We start from the raw sequence: 13,024 nt of genomic DNA on the forward strand, positions 1-13,024 counted from the left end.
TCCCACATTTGTAAGTTTATTGTGTGTTTATTGTGTATTTATTGTAAATGTGTTGCATATTGTATTAGTCTGCCCAGGACTGCCGTAACAAGACTTCAGATGGGTTGGTTTAAACAACAGAAACTCGTCTTTTCACAATTCTGTTTTCTGGAAGTCCCAGATCAAGGTGCCGGCCCGTGTGATTTCTGGGGAGGGCTCTCCTTGGCTTGCCGATGGCCGCCTTCTCTGGGGCAGGCACGGGGAGAGCAGGTGAGCTCCTGGCATGTCTTCTCAGACGAATCCTGTTGGATGAGGGCCCCACCCTCAGGACCCCTGTAACCTTAATGACTTCTGTAGAGGCCCCATCTCCAAACACAGTCATGCTGCAGTTAGGTCTTCAGCTGTTTAGGGAGACATAAATGTTCAGTCCGTAACTCCTATCAGGTGTAGTAAGTATGTTCACACTTGATTTTAATAACTTTCTCATTGGTGTTTTGTGGCTGCAGTGCAGTTGAAATCATGATTTGGACTCTGTATTTCAAGTTTGTCTCATTATGTACCTACTGTCTGCCTTGCCCTGACCTAAGTGCTTTGCAAGCAGTTTTCTTAAATCCTTACAACCACCTAGCAGGTAGATATTTTGCAGAGAAGAAGACCAAAGCTTAGATTTCCCCAGGTTACAGCCAGCAACAGAGGCTAAGAATTTGAAACCTAGGCCTGCATGGCTGCCAAGCTTTGCTTTGTCTGTGGCACTGTGATGCTTTAGCCAGGTTGGATTAACTCGTGCCTCTCTGGGTACCTAGTGAATTCTATGTCCCATCTTCCCAGGATGGCTTCTAGGCAAAGTCCAGAAATTACTTGTGGCAGCTAATGCAGGCGACAAGCCCCTAGGTACAGAATAACCAAGTCCCCTAGAGAAACGGGCAGCGTGTACACAAAGAAGTAGACGAGTAGTGCAGCATTGTTTGGAAACAATACTAGTCAAATACAAAGTAAATCATCAGAGGACTATTAGCAGCAGTTATCGACTGACCTAGAGCCACACGTGTCGACATGAATCTCAGTACTGAACAAAAAAGCAAGGGGCAGAAGGCTGCAGAGAGTATGGGGCCGCGGACACACTGCTTTAAGACTCTCAGAATAAACATCTGAAGGCTAAGATGCCAGTGTGCCTGCAGGAAACTCAGTTAGGTGTCTGGGGGAAGACTGCCTCTGCTCTGAGCTCAGAGAAGGAATGAGGACTTCAGTCCACCAGCAGAATCAGAGCACTGCCATCTCTGCCCGCCTGAACAGACCACACCCAAAAATTACAATGCAGGGTGAAGTCATGGCTCGCCAGCTTTCTGACCTGGAGGTTCAGAGGGTCCCTGGGGAAGATCCGCGTGGGCACAGGTGGGAGGACCTGTTCTACGTGGGCGCTCTTCTGAGTCGTTTTTTCTATGTCGTTTTTACTGATGGCTTTAAACATGCCTCTGATCCTAGCCTTCGAACTGTGGCATGTTTCCATTCAGCCTCAGAAGCTGTGAGAATGTCTGCGGTGCCCGCATGAGGTTCGGGTCGCACCGAGTGGCCTGAGATGCCCTGCAGAGGAGGCACTTTGGAAGGCCGAGGCGGGTGGATCACCTGAGATCAGGAGTTCAAGACCAGCCTGGCCAACGTGGGAAAACTCCGTTCTACTAAAAATACAAAAATTAGCTGGGTGTGGCCTGGCATGGTGGCTCACGCCTGTAATCCCAGCACTGGGAGGCCAAGGCGGGTAATCACCCAAGGTTGGGAGTTTGAGATCAGCCTGGCCAACATGGTGAAACCCCGTCTGTACTAAAAATACAAAAATTAGCTGGGTGTGGTGGCGCAGGTCTGTAGTCCAGCTACCTGGGAGGCTGAGGCAGGAGAATGGCTTGAACCCGGGAGGTGGAGGTTGCAGTGAGCCAAAGTCATGCCATTGCACTCCAGCCTGGGCGACAGAGCAAGGCTCCACCTCAAAAAAAGAAAAGAGCGTTTGGAAATTTATTCCTGGCAGTTTTCATGCAGCACAGAGGCAGCAATTCCCATGGTGAACAAATATGGAATTGTATGTTTCAAGATGAAAGCAATCAAAAGATACGCAAAAGGTTGACATAGTTTCCTAATAACCTTACCATTTGTTGTTTAATAGAATTTTCAATGCCAGCTTGCACCATTAAGTCACTGACATTCTTCTGTAAGTCCTCAATGCGATTTCCCATTTCTTCCAGTGCAGTGTTAAGGAGCTCTGTGTAGAGCTGTGGAGGCACAGCCAGGATGTCCTCAGAGACCCCGCCTCCCATGGCACCTGCTGTCGCCGTGCTCATGGCAAAGCCATGGCAGATGCAACTTTTAAAACGAGGGAATTAACGACAGGCCTAGTGTCTGTGCAAATCAGCTGCTTTCCCTGAGTGTTCCTCAGTGTGTCCCTTTAACCTTTAAACCGTGAGCTTAGAAAACGTGGCTCGCCTTGCTTGGACATGGATTTGGGGACAGGAGATCGGTATGTAGTCAAACTCTGGGTGTGTAAAAATAAATATAATGGAAATTAACTCTTTTTGTTTGTTCCTAGGGTCTTGCCCTGTCCCTAGGCTGGAGTGCAGTGGTGTGATCACAGCTCACTGCAGCCCTGAACTCCTGGGCTCAAGCGATCCTTCCACCTCAGCCTCTTGAGTAGCTGGGACTATAGACTACCACCCAGCTGAAATTAACTCTTGAAAAAACCAACATTCATATGGTTTAATTTTATGTTTAAGACTCATTTTTGTTCTGTGGGAACCCATTTACAAAATCAAAAGTCGCAAGCACACAATATTTAAGGAATACATTTAATTGTGTAGCATGAGCTCAAATTGGGCGAGTCTTGGGGCAGTTGTTACCCTTATCTAGATTTGCTCCAACTCCAAAAAAAACATTCTATTCTCATTCTGTTTGATTTCATGTTTCTAAGACAAAACAGTGAGTTGATGAAGTTAAACTAAACGAAACCAAGCTTGGGTGAGCCGTATCTCGGATCCTGCCTGGAGCCTTCAGTGTTACCCTCCTGTGGGGTCTGATTCCGTCTGAAGGCCTGTGGTCTAGGGTGCACTGTCCGGTTGGGGACTGATGGAAGCCCCACTGGGAAGTGTTGCATATTTGGGTTCCTGTCCTTTATACTTGCCGCACAAGACATCCTGTGTTGCCAGTCAAGCAGGAGGGAAAGCTTTTTTTTTAGAGGGACTCTCACTCTGTCGCCCAGGCTGGAGTGCAGTGGCGTGATCTCGGCTCACTGCAAGCTCTGCCTCCCGGGTTCCCGCCATTCTCCTGCCTCAGCCTCCCGAGTAGCTGGGACTACAGGCGCCGCCACCACGCCCAGCTAATGTTTTTGTATTTTTAGTACAGACGGGGTTTCACCATGTTGGCCAGGATGGTCTCGATCTCCTGACCTCGTGATCCACCCGCCTCGGCCTCCCCAGGTGCTGGGATTGCAGGCGTGAGCCACCGGGGCCGGAGGTAGAGCTTTGGCTACAGGTGAGGGGTAATTAACACATCAGGAAGCCACCATAAAAGCACAGAAGTAAATACTGGGAAATCCTTTTTTTTTTTTTTTTTTTTTTTTTTGAGACGGAGTCTTGCTCTGCCGCCCAGGCTGGAGTGTGCAGTGGCCGGCTCTCAGCTCACTGCAAGCTCCGCCTCCCGGGTTTCCGCCATTCTCCTGTCTCAGCCTCCCGAGTAGCTGGGACTACAGGCGCCCGCCATGTCGCCCGGCTAGTTTTTTGTATTTTTTAGTAGAGACGGGGTTTCACTGTATTAGCCAGGATGGTCTCGATCTCCTGACCTCGTGATCCGCCCGTCTCGGCCTCCCAAAGTGCTGGGATTACAGGCTTGAGCCACCGCGCCCGGCCCAATACTGGGAAATCCTATAAGTAAACTATTACCTACTACTAGCAGACAACAAAGAGATACTCCATGACAATCTACCAGTCCGAAAGAGTCAAGGCATTTGTTAAAGGTAGAAAAGGATATTTCTGAGGTTTAATGTTGCAGTCAGAGCTTGAAAATGTTCCTGAAGTTCCTGAAATAGATTTTCTGCCTGAAAAATAAACCATAAGACAATTCAATAAATATTTACTATTGGCATATGACTTTTTTTTTTTTTTGAGACGAGGTCTTGCTTTGTTTCCCAGATTGTAGTGCAATGGTGTGATCTCAGCTCACTACAACCTCTGCCTCCTGGATTCAAGTGATTCTCCCACTTCAGCCTCCCTAGTAGCTGGGATTACAAGCGTGTGCCACCACGCCCAGCTGATTTTTGTACTTTTCATAGAGATGGAGTTTCACCATGTTGGCCAGGCTGTTCTTGAACTCATGACCTCAGGTGATCTGCCTACCTTGACCTCCCAAAGTGCTGGGATCACAGGCATGAGCCACCACACCCGGCCCACGTATGACATTTAAAATATCATGGGATAAACCCTTCCATAAATCTGTTGACTTCAGACAAAGGTGCCAAGGTCTTTGGATTCAGAGGGAAAGTTTTTTTTGAGACGGAGTCTCACTCCTTGCCCAGGCTGGAGTGCAGTGGCACAATCTCGGCTCACTGCAAGCTCCACCTCCCGGGTTCACGCCATTCTCCTGCCTCAGCCTCCCGAGTAGCTGGGACCACAGGCGCCCGCCACCTCGCCCGGCTAATTTTTTTTGTATTTTTAGTAGAGACGGGGTTTCACCATGTTAACCAGGATGGTCTCGATCTCCTGACCTCATGATCCGCCCGTCTCGGCCTCCCAAAGTGCTGGGATTACAGGCGTGAGCCGCCGCGCCCAGCCGGAAAGTCTTTTCAACAAGTAGCTCGGGAATCATGAGAGGGCCAGGTGCAGACAGGGCAGGGACCCATCCCCCTCCTCACACCACACACCACGAATGCAGGAGGATCACACCTTGGCCCAGAGTCAGACCATAAGGCATGCAGAGGAGGACGCAGGTGAAAATCTCGTGACCCTGCGCTCCTCAAGAATTATTCTAAAATTACTTACCAGGTTATACAGAAATATCACCATTGCTACTTAAAGCGTTTCCTGTTTATATACTGCTTTGTAGTTTACAGACTGTCCCCCACACCATTCATGGTGTAATCTACTCCTCACACCCTGCGACTGTGTCCAGGGTGAGATGAGAACAGTGAGGTTGAGAAGCACAAAATTCTCCCAGCTGGGGGTTCAAGATCCCAGGGAGCCCCAGGTACCATGGTGTGAATCTAGAATCCCGGGGACATAGGAAGAGGCCCCACCGCTGAACCATGCCAGGGCTTTCTACCTTTGTCTGGAAATTTACGTTAGGGTTTGCACAACGCCCAACACATTCCTTCAGATTCCAGCTCTCTTCCTCATAGCCAGTCTTCTTGTGGGCCTGGAACTCCCTTGGCAAGTAGGAAAGCCCGGGGGGCGGGAGGATTTCCGGGAAGAGGCCGGAGCCCTGGGCGCTGCGACACTCGTGGGTCGCCTCTGAAGGGACCTTCGGGCACCCTTTGGCCCAGCTGTTTCCCCACCGACCCCGACCTCAATGCCCCCCAGAACTGCAGGGCTCCCCCCAGGGCCTCAGGGCCTCAGGGACCCCGAGGACCGCAGGGTCCCTCAGAACTGCAGGGCTCCCCCAGGACCTCAGGACCCCCAAGACCGCAGGGTCCCCCACGTCTTCAGCTCCCCCCGCAGGACCACGGGCCTCCCAGGCACTCAGGACTCCTCAGGACCACAGGACTGGTCCGGGCCGGCTGCCCAGGACCTCAGGGTCCCAAGAAGACCGCAGGGCACCCCCAGCACCGCAGGCTCCCCTACCAGGACCTCAAAACCCCCCAGAGCAGCAGGGGCGCCCCCAGCCAGGGAGGAGCAGGAGTGGGGGAGGCGCTCACCGCATCCCGCAGCGCGCGCCCGCCGGGGGCTTCAGGGCCCCGCGCGTCCATGTGGATCGTGGGCCGGGAGCTTCAGGGGGCTCCCGTGGGCCGCGCGGACCCGGCGCGAGGTGGCGGCCGCTAAGCTCCGCGATTGCTGTGTGGGCCGCGGGGAGGCCTCGGGCGCAGCGCGCTGCGTTCCAGGGCGGAGGCGGAGGCGGGGCCGGAGCGGGGAGGCGGGCGCGGCACCTGCAGGGCTCAATGTTCCTGAGGGGCCGCCTTGGAGGACTTGTCCGCGCCCCCAGGCTCCGCGCCTTCCCGAGCCGAACCGAGCTGAGCCGAGCCCCCGGGCCGGCCTGGACCCAGCCGCGTTACCCAGGAGGGCCCGTGGGCGCCACCGGCACCCCCAAAATGCTCCGCACGGGCGATGCGTGGGCCTCGGTCACCCCTGCTGCGTTTTTCAGAGACGGGGTTCGCTCTGTGGCCCAGGCTGGAGCGCAGTGGCGACCACGGTTCCCCGCAGCCTCGACTTCTCGGGCGCAAGCGATCCTCCTGCCTCGGCCTGCCCAGTAGCTGGGACCACGGGCGCGCGCCACCGGATCCGGCTAATCTTTTTTATTTTTTGTAAAGACCGGATCTTACTGTGTTGCCCAGGCTGGTCTCGAATTCCTGGGCTCAAGTGATCCTTCCGCCTCGGCCTCCCCAAGCGCTGGGACCGCAGGCCCAGGCCACCACGCCCGGCCTTCCCTGGCCTCTTTCACACCTGAGTTGTGGCTCATGAGTCACCTTGTGGGTGACCTCCCCTCCCCGGACAGTGTTTTAGGGTTACCGGTCTTGTTGCGGTGTCTATGCCCCTGTGCAGCGCGGTGGGAGCAGCGCTGTGTCTGGGTTACCCCAGCATCCCCAGGGCCCAGCGCAGTGACCACACCTGGAAGCGCTGGTGTCTAAATGTGTGGATGAATAAAACACAGCCACCCAGCATCACCACTGCGGAGTGACGGTCCCCGCCAGGTTACTTCAGGGCGGATGTCCGCGGCCTGAACCCCAAAGGCCAGGCGGTGAGTCCAGGCCACGGTGCCCAGCGAGGAGCAGGTGTCCCCGAAAACCCAAACACCCCAGAGGGGAGGTGAGAACCGCCGCAGAGAGCAGGCCCGTCACACACACGGCGCAGAGGCAGGAAATTAGCTCAAAAGCAGCTTAGGGACAGAAGCACGCCCATCTCTAGAGCTGTCCTGCTGCCCACGAGTGCCCCATATGTGAGTTCTGATAAACTCGCCGACTCACCAAGCTGGACTCCGCCCAGTCATTCTTTGGTCTCTCAGCAACTCCTACTTTGGGGTAAGGTTTTAAATGTGATTGATTCTCGGTTTTTCTCATTACAAGTGGTCATCAGGAAAACACAAACCAAAACCACAATGCGCTCCCACTGCACCCCACCCCACTGCACCCCACCCCACTGCACCTCACCAGCATGGCTAGAATCAGAGACAAACATAAGTCCGAGAGGCGTGTGGGGATTGTGGCCCCGCACGCGGCTGCTGGGGCTGTGAAAGGCTGCAGTGCTGGGAGAAAGGTGGGTGGGTCCTCAAAAGTGAAGCAGTTTCCACAGGGCCCAGCCGCCCCACTCCAGGCATATACCGAGAGAAACGACTCGCAAATGCACCCATTCCACTGCAGCGTCAGTAATGCTCAAAAGGCGGAAACCACCCAAATGTCCACCCCCCGTAAGTGAGTAACAAGATGCAGGGGATAGAATATTCCTCAGCCACACAAAGGAGTGCGGCGCTGACGCACGCTATGAAGCTGGTGGGCCTTGGGGACAACGCTGGGTGGCAGAGGCCAGGCGTGAAGACCCTGCGTGCTAAGTGCATGTGCTGGTGAGTTGAAACAGGCCACAGAGACAGATCGTTGACTGCTGTTGGTGAGGCTGCAGGGACGAGGGAGAGACTTAGGAGGTCCGGGTTTCTTTGGAGGGGGACAAAACGTTCTAAAATTAGATCGTAAGAACGTTGCACAACCCTGTGAATATACTCAAAACTGTTCAATTATGCCCTTTAAATGGGTGGATTTTGTGGTATGTGAATTATATTTCGATGGAGCTGTTAAAATAATTTTTTAAAAGCATGACCATTTTGCCACTTTTTGTGTCCTTTTAGCACCCTCCTCTTTTTTCTGTCTCCGAGAGAGGCTGAGATACAAATGCAGTTGTAGGAGCCAGTGTGGACTGTTGAGAAAGACATGGTGTGGCGGAAAGTGGCTGCTGCGCTGCGGCTCCCGGCCCACCCCGCCCCGGACCATTCAGGCCTAAGGAATCCTGCCCGGCGGCTTCTGGCTTCTCAGGAAAGCCAGCGTGGGTGGGTGCTGAGGAGGAGGAGGGGCCAGAAGATGCCACAGTGCAGGGTGGATGGCTGCACCCAGGAAAGCCTGCCTGGCAGGGGGGCCAGGAGGACAAGCCGGTGGCGTTTCCATCAGAAACACACCTCAGTGTCAAGAACCAGAAGTCGCTCAAGCTAACTTAAGGGAAAAACAGGAAATGACTCCTGTGGAGAGGAGGCAGACACAGCAGGCTGGCGTCAGCCCCTCCGGGCTCTTCAGAGGGTGCTCATCTCTGGAGGCGGGAGGAGCTGGGCATGGTGCCCCACGGCAGGGCCACAGCAAGTTTGCTCATCAGCCCACAGGCAACTTCCCTAACCACAAACAACTCAACGAGCAGGGAGCCAGTCAGACTGCCCTCCTTCCTCCCTTCCAGAAAGTTCTAGAACGCCCACCCTTCCCTTACTCTGCAGGCACTGAGCTTGAGGCGAGACCGGAAGCTTTACTCCCCGGACAGCCCAGCATCAAGCTCATGGCTTCAGGGGACGGCTCCCTTGTGGTGGGGGCAGGCGCAAATCCAAGGGCTTTCAGCGTCTCCAGGGCGGGGTTGCTGCTCCTCCCTTATTCAGGCAGAGCAGGGGCCACAGAGCTCTCGACAGCACTGAGCTCACCAGTGATAAAGCGCTTGGGACATCCGTGAAGGCAGACTGGCGTTGGGACTTTGGAGAGCTTGTGGGCACCCCATGGAGCCGGTTATCTTCAGATGTTGACTGACTGACCCTGGGTGCAGGTTCAAGCTGGGCACCCTCTCCTTATGGGCTGTGCTTTCCTCACCAGACAGCTAAACGAGCTGGGAGCCCCACCCTCCCACACGAGCCTGGAACTGGCCGTGCAGAAGACGAGAGGAGCCTCCCTCTGACCTGGAAATGCCTCTCTCCTCCCCAGCCGGCATCAGCCAGGCTCATACTGGGCCGTCCCTCCAGCCCGGGCTGCTCTTTCAGCTCAGGCTTCAGGGACAGCCCGAGCAGGAACACCCAGCATTGCTGCACACAGCAGCCCCAGGCCCCACCAAGATAGGCCAGGTGGTCTGGTCTGGGAGGTGACAGGACTGCCTTTCCTTTTTTTTTTGAGATTGGGTCTTGCTGTGTCACCCAGGCTGGAGTGCAGTGGTGCAATCATAGCTCACTGTAGCCTTGCACTGGGCTCAAGGGATCCTCCTGCCTCAGCCTCCTGAGGAGGTGGGACTACGGAGGCACACCACCATGCCCGGCTACTATTTTTTATTATTTTTCTAGAGATAGGGATCTCCCTATGATGCCAGGGCTGGTCTCAAACTCCTGAGCGCAAGTGATCCTCCCACCTCGGCCCCCAAAGCGCTGGTCTTACAGGCGTGAGGCCACACTGACTAAGGACTGGCTTTCGAACAAAGCTCTTCAGCTGGATCTGATGGAGACAACACAGGACCACCCTTCAGGAAGCAAAGCTTCAAGAAGCCTGGTATGCCCCCCTAAGAAAGGAGTAGGGGTCCCACAGAGGGGTCCAGGATCTCTTCTTGCTGAACTGGGAAAACCGAAGGCTCAGGGGCTGGATGTGGCCATGAGGTGGGGATCATGGCAGTAAGGAAGGGGAGAACCCGCGGGATGGCAGGTCGCTGCATGAGAGGCATTTTTAAGGCAGATGCTGGAGGTGGAGCCATTGGAGGAGGTGGCAAAGTCCTCCATGTGGCCGGGGAAAGAGGTGGTTGGGCCAGGACAAAGTTCACTGCAGTAAGGGGGTCAAGATCCAGGTGGTTAAAACAGCACATCTCAGGCTCTTCAGCCACAGCACCTAACCACGGTGAGAGCTTGTGAAAATACACTCCTGGCCCCTCCAGAATCTACTCACGGCACTTGCCAGAGTTGAGGAGTCTGCATTTCTAGGAGCTCGGCACACAACGTCCGTGCATGCCAACGAGCCTTCACAGTTCTGGGCCTGCGTGGAAGTCAGTGCGATGCTGGCAGGGCTCGGAGGAGAGAAAGGAAGGCTTAGCCTTGTGTGGGCTGTGGGGGTGCCACAAAGCTCCCAGGGACTCCGGGATGGTCAGGAGGGAGTAGGTGGGAGACAGAGGAAGGGGTGTTCTGTGTGCGCAGGGCAGGAAAGGGTTCACAGAGGGAAATGTCTAAATGCCATTGCCGGAAGAAGAACTGATACTATTTCCCATGTTCTCATTAAACCCAGACAACAACCCACATACGGCAAATGTCGCTATCCACCTGACGCACGCAGGATGGGGTTTGGAATTCAAATGCGCTGACTCTCAATTGTGTTGTCTGAGGTCACTGGAAAGTGTCAGGAGCCAGAGGCTGCCAGGGGATCCAGGGCGAGCATGGAGGGGCCGCCATCTTCCCTGTCCTGGCCAGCCCCAAGGACCGGCAGAAGATACAGGCAGGACAGAGGCCACTGCCGCCCGGGCCCCACTCTGCCACCCCTCACTCGTTCTGTCTGGGGTGTGTGAAGGTGCCTGGGAGCCTTCGTTCTTAAAGGTCTGTGGGAGGCCAGGAATCTGGGCGTGAGGTGGACCCACACAGGAAAAAGTGAAGAGGCAGTAGAAAAAAACATAGGAGAAAAACTTCATGACATTGGATTTGACAATGAGTTTTTGAATATGGCACCAAAAGTACAGGCAACAAAAAAATTAGACAAATTGGACTTCTTGAAAATTAAAAACGTTTGTGCATCAAAGGACACTATCAATAGAGTGAAAAGTGTAATCCCAGCAGTTTGGGAGGCTGAGGCGGGCAGATTACCTGAGGTCAGGAGTTTGAGACCAGCCTGGCCAACATGGTGAAACTCCGTCTCTACTAAAAATACAAAAATTAGGCCGGGCCCGGTGGCTCAAGCCTGTAATCCCAGCACTTTGGGAGGCCAAGACGGGCGGATCACGAGGTCAGGAGATCGAGACCATCCTGGCTAACACGGTGAAACCCCGTCTCTACTAAAAAATACAAAAAAAAAAAAAAAAAACAAGCCGGGAGAGGTGGCGGGCGCCTGTAGTCCCAGCTACTCAGGAGGCTGAGGCCGGAGAATGGCGTAAACCCAGGGGGCGGAGCTTGCAGTGAGCTGAGATCCGGCCACTGCACTCCAGCCCGGGCGACAGAGCGAGACTCCATCTCAAAAAAAAAACACACAAAAATTAGCCAGATGTGGTGGTGGACACCTGTAATCCCAGCTACTCGGGAGGCTGAGGCAAGAGAATCGCTTGAATCTGGGAGGCAGAGGCTGCAGTGAGCCGAGATCATGCCACTGCACTCCAGCCTGGGCAACAGAGTGAGACTCTGTCTCAAAAAATAAAACAAAAAACAAAAGCCAAACACCACCACCACCAACCAAATAGACTGAGAAGACAATCCACAGAATGGGGAAGATACCGTAGATTATGTATCTGATGCGGAATTGATGTCCAGGATATATAAAGAACTCCTGCAATCTAGCAACAAGACAAACAAGCAACCTGATTCAAAAATGGGGAAAGACAAAGCAATCTACAGATTCGATGCAATTTCTCTCAAACTATCAATGTTATTTTCACAGAATTAGGAAAAAACTACTTTAAAATTCATGTGGAACCAAAAAGAGCTGGAATGGAAAAAGCAAACCTAAGCAAAAGGACAAAGCTAGAGGCATCACATTACCCAACTTCAAACTACACTACAAGGCTACAGTAACCAAAACAGCATGGTACTTGTACAAAAATAGGCACAAATCAATGGAACAGAATAGAGAATCCAGAAATAAAGCTGCACATCTACAACTAACTGATCTTTGACAATGTCAACAAAAATAAGCAATTGGAAAAGGACTCCCTATTCAACAAATGGTGCTGGAATAGCTGATATGCCATTTGCAAATAATTAAACTGGACCCCTACCTCTCACCACATATAAAAATTAACTCAAGATGGATTAAAGATTTAACTGTAAGACCTCAAGTTATAAAAACTCTAGAACAAACCTAGGAAATAGTTTTCTGGACAATGGCCTAGGCAAAGAATTTATGACTGAGTCCTCAAAAGCAATTGCGACAAAACCAAAAACTGACATCTGGGACCTACTTAAACTAAAAAGCTTTTGTACAGCAAAATAAACTATCAACAGAGTAAACAGACAACCTACATAATGGAAGAAAATATTTATAAACTATGTGTCCAACACAGGGCTAATATCCAGAATCCATAAGGAACCCAAAATCAACAAGAAAAAAAAAACCTCATTAAAGGAGAAAAGACATTGAACAGACACTTCTCAAAAGAAGATACACAAGCAGCCAACAAGCATGAAAAAATGCTCAACATTACTAATTATTGGAGAAATACAAATCAAAACCACAGTGAGGCAAAACAGATGTTGGTGAGGCTACAGAGAAAAAAGGAAACACTTATACATTGTTGGTGGGAAGGTAAATTAGTTCAGCCACTGTGGAAAGCATTTTGGAGATTTCTCAAAGAACTAAAAATAGAACTACCATTCAACCCAGGAATCCCATTACTGGGTATATACCCAAAGGAAAATAAATTGTTTTACCAAACAGACACCTGCACTTGTATGTTTATTGAAGCTCTAGTCACGATAGCAGAGACATGAAAAACCTCCAGGGTCCATCAACAGATGATTGGATAAACCAAATGTGGTACATACACACCACGGAATACCATGAGCCATAAAAAAAAAGAACGAAATCACGTCCTTTGCAGCCACATGGGTGCAGCTGAAGGCCATTATCTAAGCAAATTAACACAGGAACAGAAAACCAAATACCACATGTTCTCACTTTTAAGTAGGAACTGCATCTTGGGTACACATGGACATAAAGATGGGAGCAACAGACACT

General features: G+C 52.2%; 1 protein-coding gene across 1 annotated transcript; it reads right to left on the reverse strand.

Annotated features, from left to right (window-relative positions):
- HSBP1L1 (heat shock factor binding protein 1 like 1) lies at nt 1–6,070 on the reverse strand. The gene is made up of 4 exons (XM_033178464.1): nt 5,867–6,070; nt 3,988–4,054; nt 2,118–2,212; nt 1–380 (listed from the first exon to the last, which is right to left on the reverse strand). Exons 1-4 carry the CDS (start codon nt 5,915–5,917, stop codon nt 369–371), a joined length of 225 nt encoding a protein of 74 aa, XP_033034355.1. The 5' UTR covers nt 5,918–6,070; the 3' UTR covers nt 1–368.
- Nucleotides 6,071–13,024: the final 6,954 nt, after the last annotated feature.

Source organism: Trachypithecus francoisi, unplaced genomic scaffold (assembly GCF_009764315.1).
Source record: "Trachypithecus francoisi isolate TF-2019V2 unplaced genomic scaffold, Tfra_2.0 Lachesis_group19, whole genome shotgun sequence".
Lineage (NCBI taxonomy): Eukaryota > Metazoa > Chordata > Mammalia > Primates > Cercopithecidae > Trachypithecus > Trachypithecus francoisi.

What these genes read in the sequence shown, in the direction of transcription:
- HSBP1L1 (XM_033178464.1), bottom strand. Translation starts at nt 5,917, where the DNA reads ATGGACGCGCGGGGCCCTGAAGCCCCCGGCGGGCGCGCGCTGCGGGAT. An exon ending in GGCGCGCGCTGCGGGATGCG is followed by an intron (nt 4,055 to 5,866) that starts GTGAGCGCCTCC and finishes TTTATTTTTCAG; the next exon opens with GCAGAAAATCTATTTCAGGA. An exon ending in TGCAACATTAAACCTCAGAA is followed by an intron (nt 2,213 to 3,987) that starts ATATCCTTTTCT and finishes TTAACACTGCAC; the next exon opens with TGGAAGAAATGGGAAATCGC.